The 21,104-nt window shown below is 37.8% G+C and overlaps 2 protein-coding genes across 2 annotated transcripts in view; both read right to left on the bottom strand.

Annotated features, from left to right (window-relative positions):
• Window positions 1-14,562, bottom strand: part of LOC132848855 (butyrophilin subfamily 1 member A1-like) — a 35,854-nt gene extending 21,292 nt beyond the window's left edge. Inside the window, exons 1-4 of the mRNA XM_060874906.1 lie at window positions 14,441-14,562; window positions 7,679-8,038; window positions 7,185-7,463; window positions 6,827-6,928 (exon numbers count right to left, since the gene is read on the bottom strand). Of these exons, the coding sequence (XP_060730889.1) occupies window positions 6,827-6,928; window positions 7,185-7,463; window positions 7,679-8,038; window positions 14,441-14,492 (793 nt within the window). The 5' untranslated portion in view covers window positions 14,493-14,562. The remainder of the gene's footprint in view (window positions 1-6,826; window positions 6,929-7,184; window positions 7,464-7,678; window positions 8,039-14,440) is intronic.
• The window catches only part of LOC132848847 (butyrophilin subfamily 2 member A2-like), a 66,638-nt gene that overhangs the window by 6,236 nt on the left and 39,298 nt on the right, over window positions 1-21,104 (bottom strand). The gene's annotated exons all lie outside the window — the stretch shown is intronic.

The raw sequence follows: 21,104 nt of genomic DNA, 5'->3' as shown, positions 1-21,104 counted from the left end.
CGGTGTGAGAGGAGACAGAAGCGCCGAAAGCAAAGGAGCTAGGCTAAGGGCTAACCCCACCAGACCAGCGATTTCATCCATCATGCTCTCTAATGTTCGCTCTCTGGAAAAAAAACTGGGCTTAATCCAAATCAGTCACTCAACATACCGAGAAACAAGGGATTGTTGTGCGTTTGTTTTCATTGAGACATGGCTGAACAACAACATACCAGACTCGCCCCCACCTCAGGTTCTCAGATCACATATCTGTTATACGAATCCCTGCATATAGACCACTCCTGATACGCACAAAACCGGTTCAGAAACTTATCACAGTCTGTCCAGAGGATGCTACCTCAAAACTCCAGGACTGCTTTCAGTGCATGGACTGGAATATGTTCAGAGAGGCAGCCACCTACAACAACCGCACAGGCTAGTCATGAAAAATATAGCAACCAGTCTCCCCAACACCCTCGATCCGCTCCAGTTTGCATATCGCCGGAACCAATCCACAGACGATGCAATTGCCCTTAGCCTCCACCTAGCCCTCACACACCTTGAAAACAAAAATTCCCACGTCAGAATGCTGTTCATTTGTTTTCAGCTCAGCATTAGGACCATCAGAAAATGCTCTGCTAGACTGCAGAACAGTTTTTTCCCCAAGCTGTGACAGCCCTGAACTCAAACCTCAAACCTCCACTGCCACCACTGAAAATATACAGGCCTCCTATGACGTAACCCACCTGATCGCCACCTGCCGCACTCACTACAGCATTAGCACACTGGCACATCAAAAACTAAAACGGTGTTCTAAACCCACGAATATTACACGTTTACATGCTCGTGTTGCACATTGCATCTTGCACTAGTCCGCTACCAGCTGCTTAACTTTGAATGCCTCCTGTTGCAAGTGTACAATATTAAGGGTAGCATTGTTGCATTGTATAGTCTACATACTTATATTTATATTTATTTCTTGAGTATATTTTTTTTGTACTGATGGCATAGTCCATATCTGTCCCCTGCTTTGTTGTTGATTTATGTTTTATATCTGTATTGGTTTTTGCACCGTTTGACCTGTGAGACATGACATATCGTTCCACTGACGACGGACGAGTGTCCTGGATCCATCAAAGCTACACACAGAAAGTTCCGGCACCACCGACGGACACTCGTGACGTGCACTAGATTACTGAGACACCCAATAGTCTGCTGGGCAGGCCAGTGATTAGGGGTACGGAAAAAGAGTGTGCCGGGTGCCATAAAGGGAAAATGAGAGTCATCTTGATCCTGTCAGCACTGCTGATCATATGGAGCAACCTAGACTGACTTCACACTTGCAAGTGTACCTTTGTGATTACTTTAATTCAGTGTGAACACATAACTGAAGACACCTCTCACTATGTAACACATATTAATTGTCTGTCTTTTGGATGTTGGAGTCTGTTGATTGCTTCATAGATGTTCTATCTATAATTTGTCCAATCAATGTGTTCTTAAAAGCACAAAAAATCTTTCTCCTTCTCCTTCTTCATCTCTGAAGATAAAACAGATTTGATTAAACACATTTATTTAAACACATTTGTTTGGAATATTTTAAACCACAAACAAATGTATAAAATGCTAGCTCACATAGTTTATCATTTTAATCAAAGTAAGTGTAAGAAATTACAGAAATTGCACCCAAATTCCACTCCAAGGTACACATCTAAAAGAGCTCATTCCTAAAATGGTTTAAGTATCATAAGGTAATACGTTTAGGACTCTAAACGTATAAACTTGATTCAATTATAAATATGGGAACGGCAGCAGGACAAAGCATCACAGCAGGACAAGCAGGATCACCACGAACAAAGGGTTTACGTGACCGCGATCACCATTTAAAGTGACCACTTGGTTGATAACAATTGTAACAATACCAAGACAAGGTGTACGTGACCATGATTAACATTTAAAGACAATCAGCTAGACAACAAGGTGTAGCCCAGCCATTTGGGAGACATTCAGTTCTTACACTCAATACATATTCAATACGTAACTTCATTTAAATTACCCAAAGGGAAAACTGTATATAATGCTTGAACACTTTTATAATGCTTTTTATTTCTTACATAAGTCAAAATAGCAAACGTAAAGTATCAACTAAAATTATACTAGTAAACTGTAGTCAAAGTTTACACTCAACAAAACCTATTTTTAAGGAGGAAAAATATTGCTGCTGCCTATGATGTACATGTAGCTCAGCAGTAAAGGTAAAGTTGTAGCTCATTCACCATCAGATTTCTTATAACCACAGTCACTCCTGGTGAAATCTCAGCATTAAAAGCAGCTACCAACTTCCAGCATCTGTATCATTAGAATATTAATATTACACTTATTAGTCAGCTATAGTGCGAGCTGAAGAGAAGAGCTGACAGCAGAAATGTGGTGTCTAAGACTTTGTGCTCACCTACATGCAATATTATTCTACAAAATAATGTAATCCACTAACTTGCATACAGGGGAAGTATTTTCCCTGTTACTGAGTCATCTGTTTTTGCTTGTCACATATAACAGTTTCATATCTTTAAACAAAATTTAATTTGACATAAATTAAAATAGTAAATAAGTAAATAAATTATTTTAAAAGATAATTTCATTCACTGTCAGAAAAAGTTATCCAACAATAACTGGTCCTGTAGGAACAACCTCATAAAAATGAATATATGTATTATTATCACTTAATGACATTAAAATCATTAATTAGTCTGGCATGTGTGCTTCATAGATAAAAATCTGTATTAGACTAGAGCTCCATTAAAATGTGTACAAATGTACTGACCATTCAGTTCCATGATCTTGTAAGAAGTAGATATCATTAATAAACATCAAATCAAATTCAAATTATATTTGTCACGTGTCAATGTCAATGTCAATTTAATGTCAATTTTATTGCTATAGCACAACTACACACAACACCAGTTGGCCAGTGTGCATTACATCAATGCAAAAAACAATAAAATATCAATAATAGATAAAAAACATAGAAGAACATAAGCACACAATACAGTACAATAAATTTCATACTGGACCATATGCTGATTCAAAAAGTTATGTTTTTAACCTAACTTTAAAAACCAACATGGAAGGAGAAAATCTAATGCTAACAGGCAACACATTCCACAGTCTGGGAGCTGCTACTGAAAAGGCACGATCACCCCTACTTTTCAGCTTTGATTTCGGAATTGCTAGCAGTCTCTGATTAGATGACAGGCACAACTGGACAATGTTCTGTCAGTAAATCAGAGAGATAAGGAGGGGCCAAACCGTTTAAAGATACTAATAGAAGAATTTTAAAATCAACACGATATCGTATCACCAACCAGTGCAGAGAACGTAGTACAGGAGTAATATGGTCTCGTTTTTTAGTACTGTACATGTCAGAAGTCTTGCCGTCACATTTTGTACTACAGTATCTGTAATCCAGATAACGATGTTTGACTAATCCCGTAGTACAGTGAGTTACAATAATCTAGCCTTGATGTTAAAAATGCATGAATTATTCTTTCAAAGTTATGATAAAACAGGTTTAACTTCAGCTAAAAGACGAGGCTGAAAAAGCAGGATTTGACCACTGAATTGATCTGCTTATTTTAAGCCATCATCAAAAACAAAGCCCAAGTTCTCTGCCCAAGGCTTTGCAGAAATAGTTAAATTACATGGTGTTATTTGGCAAGTAGAGTTAACTGAATCAAAAACTATTATTTCAGTTTTATTTTCATTAAAATTGAGAAAATTTAAAGATAACCAAGCTTTCACATCAGATAAGCAAGCCGTAAGTGTTTCCTGCCCATCAAGATTAGGTTTTAGGGGTAAATAAACTTGTGTTGTCTGCATAGCAATGCGACTACAGCCCATGTTTCCTGAAAATAGACCCTAATGGGAGCATATACTGTATAATGTAAAAAGAATGGGAGCTAAAATAGATCCCTGAGGAACATCACAAGATAGAACAGCAGCCTCTTACATATATTTCCAAATATCAACACTGAACTTCCTATTTGACAGATACGATTTAAACCATTCAAGGGCAGCTCCTTTAATACCAGCACAACGCTCCAAGCGAGCAAGAAGAATGCAATGATCTATCGTATCGAAAGCCGCACTCAGATCTAGCAGTACAAGTATGATACAAACTCCAGAATCAGCAGCTATTAACACATCGTTAGGAACCTTCAGGAATGCAGTCTCTGTCGAATGGTATTTTTGAAAACCTGATTGAAAAACTCAAATACTTTATTTTTATCCAGAAAACTCTGCAATTGTTGCAAAACTGTCTTCTCTAAAATCTTTGAAATAAAAGTCAAATTAGAAACACGTCTAAAATTAGCCAAAACATTTAAGTCCAAGTTTGGTTTCTTTAACAATGGCACTAATGGAACTATAGCATGTTTTAGCTCTTCCGGTACTATGCAAGTTTCCAGACATCGATTTATAATATTTAAAAGATACGGGTTCACTGCATCAAATACTTGTTTCAATAGAAATGATGGGATGGCATCCATAGTGGAGCCCGACGGCTTTAATTGACCCACTATTTCTTGTAGATGAGAAAGAGAAATAGGTTCAAATTGCTTGAACGCTGTCATACAAGCCACAGAGATAGAAGGGTCAGCAGAAGGACAAGATATTCCCGATCTGATGTCACTAATCTTATTGACAAAAAATGTAAGAAAATCATCACACAGTCTTTGATGACACAATGACTACCTTAATATTTCAAAAGACACATGAAGCTTATCTTTCTTCCATCTATGCTCTGCTATTCTGCAGAACTGCCTCAAGAAGCGTATGTTGTCATCAATCCATGGCTCAGCTCTTGGATTAGATTTTAAGATCTTTACAGGAGTAACTGTGTTTAAAACATTCCCACATGTAGAATTGAACTCTAACAATAACTCATCTGCACTAAATTCATACTGGTTTGCATCCATAGCTTGCATAATATCACCAGAATTGATTAATCGTGATTTACGGACCTGCCTTTTAACTTGCAAGGAGTTTGATAATGCAGGAATAGAAAACATAACACATTTATGATCAGAAAACCCTTTATCCACTATCTCCAGATCATAAAGAGAAATACCATATGATAACACAAGATCAAGAGTGTGTCCACCTTGATGGGTAAGTACATTTATATGATGATCTAGATCAAAGGCATTTATTAACGTAATAAACTCTTTGGCTAAACTCTCTGCCACTGCTGGGCCCTTGAACAAGGCCCTTAACCCCCCTGCTCCAGGGGCGCTGTATCATAGCTGACCCCAAACTACTCAGTTGGGGTATGTGAAGAAAAAAAATTCCACTCTGCTGTAATGTATATGTGGTGATAATAAAGGCGTCCCGTTCTATGTGTTAAAATCTCCAAGGATTAACAATTTATCATACTTTGGTACCAGTTCTCCCAACAAATCTGCAAACTCATTTAAGAAGTCTGCATTGTATTTAGGAGGGCAATATAACAAGACAATCAATAGTGGACTTTTCAGTTCAAGTGTAAATAACTGCAGCTCAAAACTTCTGTAATCATATTCTACTATTTGGTGATGAGAAAATTTGTCTTTAGAAATAGAATCCGCCACCCCTGCCGGTTAAGCAAAGCGAATTTACAAACAAACACTTTGAAGGTAAAAGTTCAGCAAAAGGGCTTAAATCCCCGACAGTAAGCCAGGTTTCAGTAATAAATAAGCAATCCAACTCACACGCAGTAAAAAAGTCATTTATAATAAAAGTCTTATTTACTACCGATCTTGAATTAAGCAGACCCAATCTTAATCAAAGCGGATTATCCATCTGCTCCTCCGATTGCTGCGCCCGAGGAAAGTGCAAAGATGGCTGAAGCACACTCCTCGATGGTAAATACGGGGAGAACCATATACACCAGTGGTCACCATAGCTGGGACCAGGGGAGCACTCAACTCATATGATAGATCCAGGGAATGCCAGCGAACAGAATAGTCACTGGCCAAAGACCTCTCCCGTTCCGAAGACCACACACCAGACCGCAGGGCCAGGTAGGACTTTAGCCCAACAGCATAGCCACCCCAGAGTACGACATGCAGTGAAATGCTTTAAATTGTTGCATATCCCAGATTATTATAAGCCTGGGGTCAGAGCACAGGCCTTGCTCAATGGTCCAACAATGATGTCTCCGCAGCTTGTGGGCTTGAACCCCCGACCTTCTGATCAGTAACCCGAAGCCTTAACCCCTGAACCATCACGTCCTCGCACTGAATCAGTCCTCACAGAAGGCAGATGAACACATTTGTGCCCTACATTGTGGTATATATCTGTTATAGAGCATTCTTACTGATTTTATGAAGCCCATATGACTGCCAGACAAATCATGTTACTGATCAAAATATTAATAAAATAATTATTAAATTAAAGAATTCCTTTAATCCTGTTCTTAGTTATGTGAAAAAAAATCCAGCTGATCTTTATTTTGAATTAATCTGAATAATTTTATTGATGACAGCTTTATGATAATTACTTTTTAAAATGAGATTGAAGGTGATTGGTTTATTTTGAAGACGGCCAAATCCATAATTATAAAACATATGCAAACTGGTTCTTGTAACTTAAATTTTTATTATGTATTTAAGTTTTTCTATTTGTTTTTACTTTATTTTTAAACTTTTACAATTTTACAATGGATAAAAGTCTTTTTATATCCATTGTATATTTATGTACAGCGTAAAAAGTTTTCTCTCAATTAATTATGTTAAGTCTAAAATGGCTGTTTTATAATCTGCAGTATAACTTAATGTTGTGGTGTTATTAAATAAAGTTAATTAAATTTTACCTTTCTTGTGACAAACAATTGCAGTTACGATCAATCCAACAGCAATAAGACATGCTGAAACTGAAATCCCAACAATCCACTTCCAAGCATCAAAGACTTTACCTAAAATAAACCCACATTTAACACATCAGATATTTTAAACCATTCAATTAATTTATAGGTACAAGTTGTATTATTACACACAACAGTGTTGCAGTTATTGTTAATAGATAAAATATGTAAAAAAATGTAAGTTCAGATGCATAAATGGTGTTCAGCAAGCCCATGTGTCATTATTAATTATTTTAATCTGTAATGATTACAGTAGAATGTAACAATCTAACTTAAGTGTAAAAGTTTTATATTCACAGACACTTACTACTGATGATAATCTCTGTCTCCATCATGTGATGTTGTTGCTGAAGTCTGCAGTAAAACCTGTTAGAGTCGCTATAATCATAAACAGTGATGCGGCTTTTCACACTGAAGCCCTCAGTGTCTCTGTGTATCTGTGTATCTTCAGCAGTCAGAGTGACTCCTTCTCTGTCCAGCCACAGAACATCAGGTTCAGGTTTCCAGCCTCTGGACTCACACACTAGATTAATCCCTCCTGAGTTATCATAACTCTCCATCATTATCACTGGGTGGCTTCCTAGAACTGCAGACAATAAAGAAAAAAATAATAATATAAGCTTTTAATGATACAAACAGACAGTAATAAACATCAATTAGAAAAGAAAACATCAATAATAATAAACATCAGTAATTAAATCTTCCCAACAGAGGTCCAACACTAAATACTAAAACCAAGACAAAGCAAAATTCAGTTTTTCTGTAATTTTGTGAAACTTTCATCACAGAAATTGATCTTACCCTCTACAATGACCTTCACAATGATGTCATCGTACCAGAACAAAACTCGTTTGTCCTCAACAAGACACTTGTATTCTCCTTCATCAGAGACTCTGAGAGCTGACAGTCTGAGTGAAGTGTTGCCTTTCTGTAGCTCCTCTTTAAACAGTGATGTTCTTCCTCTATAGGACTGAACCTGATCTTCATTTCTGTCTTGATGATCCCTATAGAGATGCACTAATGAGTCCTTTACATCGAGTTTGAACCACTCCACTGTCATGTCCACAGCACTGGTGTTGGGTTTGATAAAACAGGGCAGAACCAGATCTTCACCAGCTACAGCAACAAGAGGAGCTTCTGGACCAATAACCTGTAAACTCTCTGTAATAAAGAGCAAATACAATATATCACTATATTCTGTGCATGTAACATGACTGACTTTATTTAATTGTATACATTATTTTTAAATATAGAAGCAAGTTTTTACATATTTTTACAGAAAAACACTTGTTTTTGTCAGACAAAATATATATAATATTTATGTATTACAAAACACAATTAAGGTACATTAAAAGAATACAGGTCATTAATGGCAAACATTAAAGTTAAATACATGTTAGTAGTTTCCAACAGGCACTTATAAGAGTCACACTGTTCTGGTGGATGAATGATGTTCTGATAAAATAAAATAGATATAAATCAACAAATGAATTTAGTAAAATACATATATAAAATAAAATAAATAAAATGCTCTGCCAAGTAGTTATGCTGTCTTCAAGGGCTATAGGAATTATTGTAAATAAGAATTTCCCTACCAGGAAGTGTATTGTATTGTCTGTTTGCACTGTCTCAGGTCTTGCACTATTTGAACAAGGTTGCACACATGCACTTTACTGTATGTGAACATGTTAATCTTACTTAAACTCTTTTATTGTCAGAATTCACCATTTTGGTCATTTTCATTTATATATATATAAACAAGAAAATTCCTTTATCGTTAAGCAAGGTACCTAAATAATTTGTGCTTTGTTGTTAATATAAAAGTTAAAAAAGAGAAGAAAATATGTATGAATAAACCTGGCGTTGTGCAGGTTTCATGTTCTTTATGACAAAAAAAGCATTTACACATGATGCTTGTATTATCACTTCAGATATGGGATGTAGAATAATTATATACTACTTGAAGGCAACTTGATAGCACATGTTCTTTTAAAACATTTCCATTTTCCATTGTATGCTGTGTTTTCAGTTTATTGCAGTGGTTCTGATGTTTTCTCAGATTGCAGCGTGTTTCTACATGCAGTCGGTGTGGCTTCAAGTTTGTTAATGTGTGCAGTATGCGGAAGAATTTGCAGATGCTGTTTCTGAGCCTCTCTGAACGTACTGCCAGTTTAATGCATGAGTTTTATACATTTCTATGTGCTTTGTACATCTGCAGCATGTTGCCAAGTGGTGGCTTATGTCATTTTTCACATAGAAGAATTTCTATTTAAAGATCTTTAAGTTGCCATGTGTCACTCCAGAAATCAGCTTTCACAAAGACAAATGTTCTAACTATATGTACATATGACTCAGAGTTTGGTAATTGAGCCTGGAGTCATATCAATATATCAACTGGACTTCTTTCTAATTTCCTGCAAACTTCCCTCAGGCTAAAGAAGTTACTCAGATGAGCAGTGAAACGTTGTGATCTAATTAGAAAGAAGTCCACTTGACATGACTCAACTTCCAGATAACCTCACAAGGATGACTGAGAATCTTCACATACGACTCAATAAAAATATAAGCACAAAATATCAGATTTGATAAAACAAGCTTAAAATTCTAATTAAACAGCCACACACACACACACACACATATGCAGTGATTTTGTGGACAATATTAAAAAGGAATGGCAAATAATCAATATCAGGTAATCAGTAGAGAAATAATTCACACGTGTTCTGTCCTGTTCACTGACCACGAGGCGCTTGACCGTGAATGACATAATATAACCCCCCATAATAATTTATTTACGTGCATGTTTCATTCTGTTTATTTTTCTCAAACTATACAGAATGGACGATTAAAGCAGTATCATTGCTTACTTTATTCATCACATGTGCATAACAGCATTACAAGTGCCAGAGCCTAGTTCTCTGTCTGTAGGTCACTCACTTCCATTTGTACATCACTCAAATCTGTCCCCTTGGGAACATGACTGGAAAACTAACAATCCACTTGTTACATCCTTTCTCTTTTTTTTTTCTTTCACAAGTTATACATTTTCTTGGTAAACAAAATGAACATTTTCTTTGTAAACAAAATGAACATTTTCTCTTCAGATGTAAACATTAATGCTTCAGAAAATGCCTGTAATTATCTTGCCTGGACACAAAAAAATAAACTTATGAAATGTCCTCTTAGAACATTAACTTCAAATGCATATTTTGTAAACTTATTCTTGACAATATATTCCTTGCAAATTAACTGTGCAATCAATTCTTCATTCACCCTTTTCCCCTCTCTTTTACAGTGCAACCGCAACTCACAACTATACTTAGAAAATGACAAAACATGTCAATTAATAATCTCACATAGTATAATAGGTAGGCCTTTTAACCTGACGACCCGACCTCGTAGTAACAGTGCTTTGATCACGACCCTGACCACATTTAGCAGCTACAGTTTGTGTGTTTGTCAACACTCCTGTTTGTGCAAATGTTGAGGGTGGGCAGTAGTTGTGCCTGAGGAGGCGACGGTTTCTCCTCAGGACACTACCCGACTCCAACTCAACCTCATAAGATCGGAGACTCACTGGCCTAATCACTCTCGCTGTTTTCCAAGTTGTACAAGGCTCAAATGGTTGGACTCGAACACTGTCCCCTGATGTGAAACAGTCCAAGTCTTTTGCTGTGCGGTTGTAGTATTTCTCCTGTCTTAGTTGTTAATCAGTCCCTGTTTGTTGTTTGACACTTTAGGCTCCAACAGTGTATCTTTAGTAGGAAGAAGGGTCCGGGTCCTCCTGCTGAGAAGTCTCTGTGCTGGACTGGTGGTGAGACCTTGGCTCGGTGTGTTGCGATGGTCCAGCAGGGCTAAGAATGGATCCTGTCCAGCAGCTGCAGCTTTCTGCATAAGACGTTTTGCTGTTTTAACAGCTGACACTGCCTTCCCATTGCTTTGTGGGTACCCGGGTGACGATGTTCTGTGCACAAATTCCCACTTTTTGCTGAACATTTTAAAGTCGTGTGAAGAGTACTGCGGTCCGTTATCCGAGATGAGCACATCTGGAATCCCCTGACGAGCAAAGTGTGCTTTCAATTTGTGAATCACTGTGGTACTTTTGGTGTCCGGTAAATAATCATCCTCCCAAAAATTTGAATAATAATCCACGGTTACTAGGTAGTCTTTATTGTGCAGAGAAAACAAATCAGTTCCTACCTTAGCCCAAGGTCTATAAGCAATGTCATGGGTATGTAATGTCTCTTTTTGTTGCTTGGGGTCAACTGACCTGCAGATGTCACATTTGGAAATAAACGTCTTTATTTGCTCAGTCATCCCTTGCCAGTACACACACTCGCGCGCTCGTCTGAGGCAACCTTCCACTCCCAGATGTGTAGAGTGTATGTGGCTGGTCAGGTCAGCTCTTAGTGTGTCAGGAATAACTGCTCTTTCTCCCCTAAACACTATGCCATTCTGAAAGCTCAGCTCATCCTGAAAAGCAAAATAGTGTTGAATGTTTTGCTCAATGTCTTTTTTGTTCTGAGGCCATCCTGTAAGAATCAGCTTAATCACTTCCTGCAACTTTGTGTCTTCCCTTGTAGCCTCGCGAATAGCTGATAGTCTTTCTGCAGAGATTGGTAAGTAGGTAATCATGTTGACAGTCTCTAGATCTGCCTCTGTGTCTCCCTGATTGCTGTCAGGTAAGTAAGCTCTGCTTAGTGTGTCAGCTAGTAGCATGTCTCGCCCAGGCACATAGATCACATTAATGTCGTACTTCTGCAGCCTGAGTAACATTCTCTGTAATCTCTTTGGTGCACTAAGTAGCGGTTTTCTCACAATATTCTCCAGTGGCTTATGGTCACTTTGAACAGTCACTTTTCTACCATAAGTATATTGATGGAACTTTTCCATTCCGAACACTATGGCCAAACATTCTTTTTCGATCTGTGCATAACCCCTTTCTGTGGGTGTCAGCGCTCTGCTCGCAAATGCCACAGATTTACCTTTCTGTGTCAGGGCTGCTCCTAGTCCTGTCTCTGAGGCATCACATTGTAGGGTTAACTCCTCATTTTGGTCATAGTACTTGAGCAGTGGTGCATTTGTTATTTTGTCTTTCAAACTTGTAAAAGCTGTCTTGTGCACCTCAGTCCATTCCCACATGTTCTCCTTGTGTGTAAGTTGTCTCAAAACTTCACAGTCATCAGAAAGATGATCACAAAACTTTGAAAGGTAGTTCAGCATACCTACAAGTCTCTGTACCCCCTTAACATCTGTAGGCCTCAGCAACTCCTGCACTGCCCGCACTTTCTCCGGGTCAATGCGGAGGCCTTCTGCTGTCAGCAAGTGTCCAATGTAGGGTACAGACTCTCTCCTCAGTTTAAACTTGTCTGCATTGAGCTTAATGTCTCTTTGTCTGCACCTCACTAGAAAACATCTCAAGTTTTTCTCATGATCTCTGTCTGCTTCCTCTTGTGTGTCACCCTCCCCGTGATCAGTATATCATCTGCAGTAACACACAAACCCGGTAAGCCCTCAAGTGCTTGCATGAGTTTCCTTTGGAAAACTTCCGGAGCTGGGCTTATGCCCATTGGCATCCTGAGCCAACGATACAGTCCAAATGGGGTTGCGAACGTGGTGAAGTAACTGGACTCTTCATCCAGTTTGACATGCCAAAATCCATGCTTTACATCACAAACAGCGAATACCTTGGATTTTAAGAGTCCTGGCAGGATATCATCAATGGTTGGTAGAGGAAAATGGCTCCTTTTTAGTGCTCTATTCAGTGGTTTGGGGTCTATACAGATCCCATACTGCTTATCCAGTCAGTGCTGCGCTCCACAGGTGCTATGATTTCTTGGCTTTCAAGATTCTTTAGATCCTCTTTGAGTGGGGTCATCATTGCAACAGGCACTCTGGTTTAGGCAGTTTTACTGGTGGTACACTTTTGTCTATTTCAATGTTGTACTCGCCTTCTAGGCAGCCAACACCCGTGAAAACATCTCCAAACTCTGTTTTTATTTTCTCCATATTTGTCAGCTGCTCACTGTTGTCAGTCGTTTTGTCTGTACGTTGTGTTTTCACTATACTGTCAATCGCCAGTATGTTTTCATACTGTACTTTGATCAACTTCATGGCTTCTCTAGCTTTTCTTCCCAGTAGCAGGATCCTGTCCTCCTGGTCCACCACTTGAAACTCAAGTCTATACAGTTTATCATTTCTCGGATTTCGGAGTTTGACTTTACATTTTCCAAGTGGTTGTAATCGGCTTTTGTTGTACATGACAAGTATTTTCTCTGTGTTATCCAATTGTATATTTGGGTTCAACAGTTGCATTGGGATAACATTACACGTAGCACCGCAGTCTATCTGAAAGTTAACTAGCTTTTTGTCCAACAACATACCTGCAAAGAGATGTTGACTTTTGCTGTGTGCTTCTTTCACTTGATTTATTGTCTCTTGGTTTTCACTGACATCTGTTATTGTCATGATGTCCTCACACGACTCACTTGATTCTGAAATTGTGTGTACCGGTCTGCCTTTATTGTTTTTCTCAAACCTGGACTTGCATTTTGCAGCAAAGTGGTTCTCCTTTCCACATTTCTTACACTTCTTTCCATAGGCTGGACATCTGTGTTTATTTTTCTCATGTATGTTGCCACAAAAGTTACAGTTAATCTCCTCCTTTTTGTCTCTCCTTGGATTCTTCTTCAGTGCATGTATTTCTTCCACCGTTTTACCTTGTATGGTTTTGCTGTTCTCTTTAGACAGTTCAGTAGCTCTGCATATTTGCATGCACTTATCCAGCGTTATGTTTTCTTCCCTTAACAGTCTTTCCCTCATCACAGGGCTCTGAGTACCACACACAATGCGGTCTCTTATTAGTGAGTCCTTAATGTCACCAAAATTGCATGTGCTGGCCAATACTCTCAAATCTGTGACACATCTGTCAATATTTTTGTCTTGTCCTTGGTCTCTAACAAAAAACTTATATCGCTCAACAGTCTCATTCAGTTGCGGATTGCAATGTTTATCAAACAGCGTCATCATTGTACTCACTGTCCTCCGCGCAGATGTATCACTGTTCCCTCCCTCTCTCTCCGAGGAGGTAATTAAACAACTTAACTTTAGTTGTCTCTTCTGCATCGGGTATAGTGAGGTCCGTATACAACGTAAACTCCTCCTTCCAACTTTTCCGAGTTTTCGCTAAGTTGGTTGAATCCAAACAAAGTATTGGAGGCGGCTTGAGACCATCCATCGCGACGTCAGACGCTCTTTTCTGCTCCGGCTTAGGCTCCGTAAACACTGTGTAATCCCTTGCTCGAGCTCGCGTGCTAGGCTAACTACAACAAGCTAGCGGCAGAGGAAGTGAAATAGCAAATGGTGAATTTCTATTGAGATTAAAACATGTCAGGGCTGTAACTCGAAAGACAGGAAATTCAACTACAGATGAACTTTGTTTTTCCATTTGAAACGTAACATAAATTGTGCCTTCAAGTAAACGGTATCATTTTTAATATTGTCACTCCACACACACACACACACACACACACACACACACACACACACACACAGTTTTCATACCTGATCGAGATTCAATAAAGCTGACAAGAATAAGAGTCACACACCAAAGCATTTTCCCTAATAGACTGTGTATCGTAAGACGACGCTAGAAGCTTCTTTGTCTAAGTCAACACTTTTAGTTTCATTTTTGTCACGTGATAACTTTTCATTAGTCACACCTTTTTTCTACAGAAGCCTCCTATTTGTCTCTTTCTGTAACTTTGCTCACATTGAATTGGTTCAAATGTATTTCTTTAAACATAATAAAAATTAAGCCCAAAGCTTTAATGTGGTTGAAAAAATCTGTTTGAAAAACTGTTATGATTCAGTAAAGAGGAGGTTAATGGCATATAGATGATATTAAGCAAGCATTGTGTAATTGTTCATAACTTTGCATAATATAGAATATATATAATTTTGTTTTTTTTTATTGCTTTCCATCTGTAACAGGTTGTTTATTATTTACAGGATAAGTGATCACGATATTGTGCTATTTCGGTTGATGAAACTTTTCTGTTTTGACCATCTGATATTGATTTCCTAGTGAATTATCATAAAAATATTTAATATTTAGACCAAAATTTAACTTTATAGTCACAACCATAAACACTATGGAGTGAGCTCCAGTTGCACAGGAAATTAGCAAAACGTAATGGCAAGATGAATGCAGCATGTTATCAGAAAATAGTAGACAGTTTGCATTCTGCAGCATGAAAGCTGAACAAGGAAAGCTCTCGGATGTTCCAAAATGACAATAATCCAAAGCGTGAGGCAGAATTGACCCTCCAATGGCTACAGCAGAAAAAGATGGTTGAGAGAGAGGGAGGTAAGTAAACCCCATAGAGGATCTAATGCACTGTCCTCTTTTCATTACAAATTCTTCATGCTACAGGAAGCATCGCCACCCTCACAAGTCGCTCAGGTTTGCAGACTCCCTCTTGTTACTTTCAGCAGCGTAACAACTCGTCAATTCATGTTCGTGCAAAAAATGAGAAATACCGATGCATGCCGTTCTTTTACTCGTTATCGTGTGGTCAGGGTTTACAGTGAAAAACAGCTCCCCGATGGACTGACTTGAGTGAACTTTAAACAAAACAGAGTACAAACTTTCCCCCTGATTTCACCTACACAGCACACAGTGAGAGCGCACGTCACCTCAGCACATGTCGCATACTACATTACCCACAATGCACATCAACAGGGCCGGCCCTGGCCAATTTGCTGCCCTAGGCAAGATTTCACCTGGTGCCCCTGGAATCACAGACAATTGGGTTCCGATCATTTTGTTCATAAACTTACACAGAAACAAACTGCACAGCTTTGTCCTGTTTTTCTTTATTTTGAAAATATTTTGGAAACACACAAACTATATAAAAAAAACTATATTACGGAGACCTTGCTTTCCTTGCCTTTCTTACAGCAATAATATATATATAATAAATATATAAATAAAATACTTCTCAGGTAATAAAATATATATACATATATATTAATATAAAATATATATATATATATTAATAAAAATAATAATTTGGGCGCACGGGCGCCCCTAGTGGTGGGCGACGTCCTTAGCATTTGCCTAATCTGCCAATGCGCAGGGCCGGCCCTGCACTTCAATGTGGACTACAACACCTAGCGATCTTAAAGACAGGGTCTCCGATATTTGAAAGCGAATGTTGACATATAAAATCACCGAAACAAACACGCCCCTAACCCAAATGGGTTCCACCCCGTTTTGATAGCTCCGCCCACACATACGTACGTAACCCAGGCAACAGAAACTCCAATCTGTGAATATGCGGCCAACTTCCCGCTCCTTCAGTTCTCTCCAGCGCTGGAAAGCTGATCCTATATTAACACGGTCCTCCTTCTTGCCTTATCGTAAGCCTTTCTTCGCTTTCTTTCTTTGTTTTTATCCTCCATGTCAATGTTAAAACCGCTTTCTGCTAATGTCACACATGCGCACTGAACACTGTCTCTGCCGCATATTGACAAGCCCCGCCCACGTGTATTGGCTACACGTTTGTTTTGATTTTTGATTTCATTTCTCAAAAATCGGAGACCCTGCCTTTAAAGCGGCAGCTCCTATTTGCCCTCTCCCACAACACTACCCCCAATCTGGATGTTGATTAATCTTAACACCACTCCAGCAAGATGACATGAAGGATACAAATTACATCAACACACAGGTTTAAAAAAATATTACCATAGATTCACAGTGTTATTAGAAGGCAGAAATACATTCAACACAATGGCTACCCATATTTCTTTTTTTTCCATGTTCGTATTCTTTTCTTTTTTTTCAATCCGTATAGGTCCCCAAAGTATACAGTCCATTCAAGCAGCTCCACTCAATGGAGGCACTGGACAATATATTCCAACCCCCATGATGGTGTAAACAGTCCATAACGTTGAAGAATAGCACAGTGCTGGTTAAAGAGTAGCTATGAAGGGTCCTTTTGTTGAAGCATTAATAGTTCAGTCCCAACACAACTAGTGAGATAGTTAAGTCCAGCTAAGTGACCGACTGACTTCTCTACTACCGGCCTGCTGTAGGGTAAAAGGTTAACAACAGCCACTGTATAAAAATAAAAAAGATAAGTCTTAATTAAACATACACTTAACTTGTTTCCTTAACAGCAAACTAGTTAACAACAAAATCCACCCAGGTTACAAAAAGGGAACACATAAAATAATATATTCACAGATGAAATGCATCGATAAGTCTAGAACAATAGAAGCTGCCAACAAACTGTTCTTTTTGGCTCTTTTTTTCTAATTAATTCTCTTAAAAATGAATGATTTTTCATTAATATTATCAAGTTCCCCATTGACACGACCGTGGTGTGTCTCACCAGCAAGAACGACAAGTCAGCATACAGAGAGGAGGTGCAACATCTAACAACCTGGCATAGAGCCATCAACCTGTCTCTGAATGTTGATAAAACTAAAGAGATGGTTGTTGACTTCAGAAGAGCACAGAGCGACCACTCTCCATTGAACATCGACGGATCATCTGTAGAGATCGTCAAGAGCACCAAATTTCTTGGTGTTCATCTAGCGGAAAACTTCACCTGGTCACTTTGCTGTTTTGCACAATCTTTCACAATATCTCAGGGACCTGCTGCTATAACACTGTGTTTATTCTAGTATTTCTGCACATGCAATATATTTTGAACATACAGTATTTACACTGGTCGGCGCTGTTTCTGTTTATTGTATTTTTTTGTATTGTCTCGTAATTTTTTGTCTGCACTGTCTTTTGTCCTGCACTGTCTCGTCTGTCTTGTTTGTCTTGTCCTGCACTGTTTGCACCAGGTTGCACAGATGCACTTTATGTGGCTAGTACTACTTACTAAGTCCTCAGTTCTGTCTTTGCTTTAATATAGCACCATGATCCATGGTAACACACACAACTGGTTCATTCAGATGTCCAGGTCAAATATTGTGTCTTATATATAACTGGCAGCACACCTTGTCCTGTATTTTCTTTCCACAAGTTCTCTCATGACTCTCATGATCTCTTTTCACCTGACTGATATATTTGACAGTATATTATGACACAGATCTGCTTATGCTTATGTTATTGGAACTATGTTATCAAAAGTGAATTTAAAATTTACAACACAAGTCACATTAAAATGATTGTCCTTAAACCTTATGAGTATAACAACAAGGATGAATCTCTTCACTATGGCAGTATCAGGATGTTTAAAGAGCTTAAAATCAAATCACATTATACTGTGAAGAAAATTCAGGGTATTATTGAAGCTAGTTGTGTTCTTATTTATTAGCACACTGTTATTTTTGCTGTGTGTCTGACTTGACTGTGGTGTGTTTTCTCTTGTGATCAACAGTAATTCCTGGTACAATTGCATGATGTATATGTTTATTTATATATTCACTTTTTCATTCCAAGACCTAAAGTAACTGAGATAAAGATATCTCAAAATAACACCTAAGAGTGTTAGCTCTGTAAGACAACAATATAAATCTTCTAATGACAAAGTTTCAGAAGCCCAAAGTGAGTTGAGTAATGGAGTAATTAAAGTTGCATAAAAGTTGCAATAATAAATAATTGAAATTGTAATCACAGACTCTATGGTTTGATATTATTCATTAAAAAAATACATTCAGTATAAATTTTATGTACAGATTTTAATGAGAGATTTGTATGTAATGCCAAATCAATTTAGGTTTTTGTCTTTAAAAAGTAAAACTCAGAAACTTAAAACTTTTTTGTTATCAATTTATTTGAGGTTTTAATTCATTCATTCTTAAATACTGGAGAGATGATCAGTGCAGCTGATTTTTTATCTAATTTATTTAAACCAGGCCTGAAGTATGGATAGAGTTTCTCAGTGAAAGACTGACCAGTGAAAGAGTAGATATGAGACCTGGACTTCACATCATAAAAGGAGACCAGACCCTCCTCATAATCCACAAACACCCCCACAACCTCCACCTTCTTTCTCAGTGTGAGGGGGACAGCAGGATCAGCACGAGCCTTATACTGATTCTCATCCCACAGGATCACAGTCCAGAATCCATTCAGAGGAGTCTGTGTAATATTCTTTTATCCTTCCTGTTAATGTTCTCTGTGGCCACTCCAAGATCCCAGTCAGTTTTCCCTTATACATGCACCTCATAATAAAATCTCCCTGAGGAGAAACTCTGCTTTCCAAGGACACATTAAACCGCTGTCATGCATTAGGGCAATTCTGTCATTTGTCTCCATGTGTCACTTGTTTTCCATCAGCAGACAGGATGAGATTTGGGATGAGCTGTATCAAGATCCAGTCACATCCACTGAGAGAAACACACAGTTATTACAATATTAAATCATGCAGTGATTATCAGTTTTGCTGATTACATTATACTGCTATTGAATTTCACCGACAGTGATGAATAATATTAACATATTTATGTAATATGTATTAAATATTTTATTACTGGATTTTAATAAAATGTTGAGGAAAGCTGAGCATGGTAATTTGTAATGTCAGATGTGACACTTCATTTTAGGCCTTATTTCAAAATCTTTGCCTTTTTATCTTTTAAAAGTTCAGTGCACTTTTCAGTGGCCTATATAATAAATATTGCTAACTGATAAGCATACAATTATTAATGAAAATGATGATTTTTCATTTAAAAAATAGGTGGCTCTGTTTGGTGTATTTTCTTATTTGTGTTCCAGCTCTAATGTTAAAAGGTCTTTGGCAGGTCTCATACAGTCATTTAACCCTTTTTAATTTATGATGGATTTAGGAATAATGTGATATAAATAAATAGATATCATATAAGAGATGCGCTCAGCATCAAACAGGATGTTGTATAATGTACTACAGTAACAATATATGTGTAAAGCCATTCAGATTATGCACAAATATTTCTAATGCAATAGAATATAATAGAATGTTACTTAGACCTAATAATAAGGGCACAGATAATTTTATTTAGTGCATTAAGGTTTATTGCTTTATAAATCATGTAATGCCACAGAGGTGTAGCACAAAATACTATGATTACTTCTTAATTTGTTCAGAGTATGTTAGAATCTTAAACCTCAACCCCTCTCGTAAACACTAAAAAACAACTCTGTCAATAATCTCTACAACGTACAGATCAGAACTACTGAGGAAATATAAAATGATGTTTCCTTTTGTGATACAGATGCTGCATTATTCCTATGCGTATCTGTGTGGTTTTAATAAACACAATTAAAGGAAACAATCATCAATGTGATTCATTGATAAAACGTACTTTGGCCTGAGTGATAAAATATAAACCTCTTTAGTGCTGAAAATCTGACTTTGAAAAAATTCTTTTTTTTTTCTATTTTATATGTACAGTATATGGGTAAATCTCTGTATTTGGGAAAGTTATTAATTTGTCTAACATGATCAACACCATTTAACTTTGATGAATGTAAGCTGGAGTGTCTTATGGTATCAAATTCAAGCTATATGTATTGTGGTTGTGAAAAAAAAAATAGAATATGTGTGAATAATAGAATTGAGTACACAATGTAAAAATAACAGAAAACTAAGAAAAAGATCACAAAGTAATATGGATTAAAAAAAAGTTTCATTTTCCATGGTTAATTTACTATGAGGGTCACGGTGGCTTCGTGGTTAGCACGAAGGGTCGGGGTTCGATTCCCGCCTCCACCTTGTGTGTGTGGAGATTGCATGTTCTCCCCGTGCCTCGGGGGTTTCCTCCGGGTACACCGGTTTCCTCCCCCGGTCCAAAGACATGCATGGTAGGTTGATTGGCATCTCTGGAAAATTGTCCGTAGTGTGTGATTGCGTGAGTGAATGAGAGTGTGTGTGTGTGCCCTGCGATGGGTTGGCACTCCATCCAGGGTGTATCCTGCCTTGATGCCCGATGACGCCTGAGATAGGCACAGGCTCCCCGTGACCCGAGATAGTTTGGACAAGCGGTAGAAAATGAATGAATAAATGAATGAATGAATGAATTTACTATGATGCTTGCTCTCTCAGATTAGACATGGGATGAAAGTCTCCACTGGTTCTCTGTTCATTTGTATTATAACAGTGTCTTCATGTCTGAGTCGTTGAAACAATGACAAACTGTCAGCTCTATAACACTTAAAAATGATTTAAAATGTAAAATTAATGGTCTGCTAGTTATCTGAATTATAGAATATTTAATTATTTCATAG

Source organism: Tachysurus vachellii, chromosome 7, assembly GCF_030014155.1.
Source record: "Tachysurus vachellii isolate PV-2020 chromosome 7, HZAU_Pvac_v1, whole genome shotgun sequence".
Lineage (NCBI taxonomy): Eukaryota > Metazoa > Chordata > Actinopteri > Siluriformes > Bagridae > Tachysurus > Tachysurus vachellii.
The sequence above is the reverse complement of the archived record's forward strand: the minus strand, read 5'-3'. Positions and strand labels throughout refer to the sequence as shown.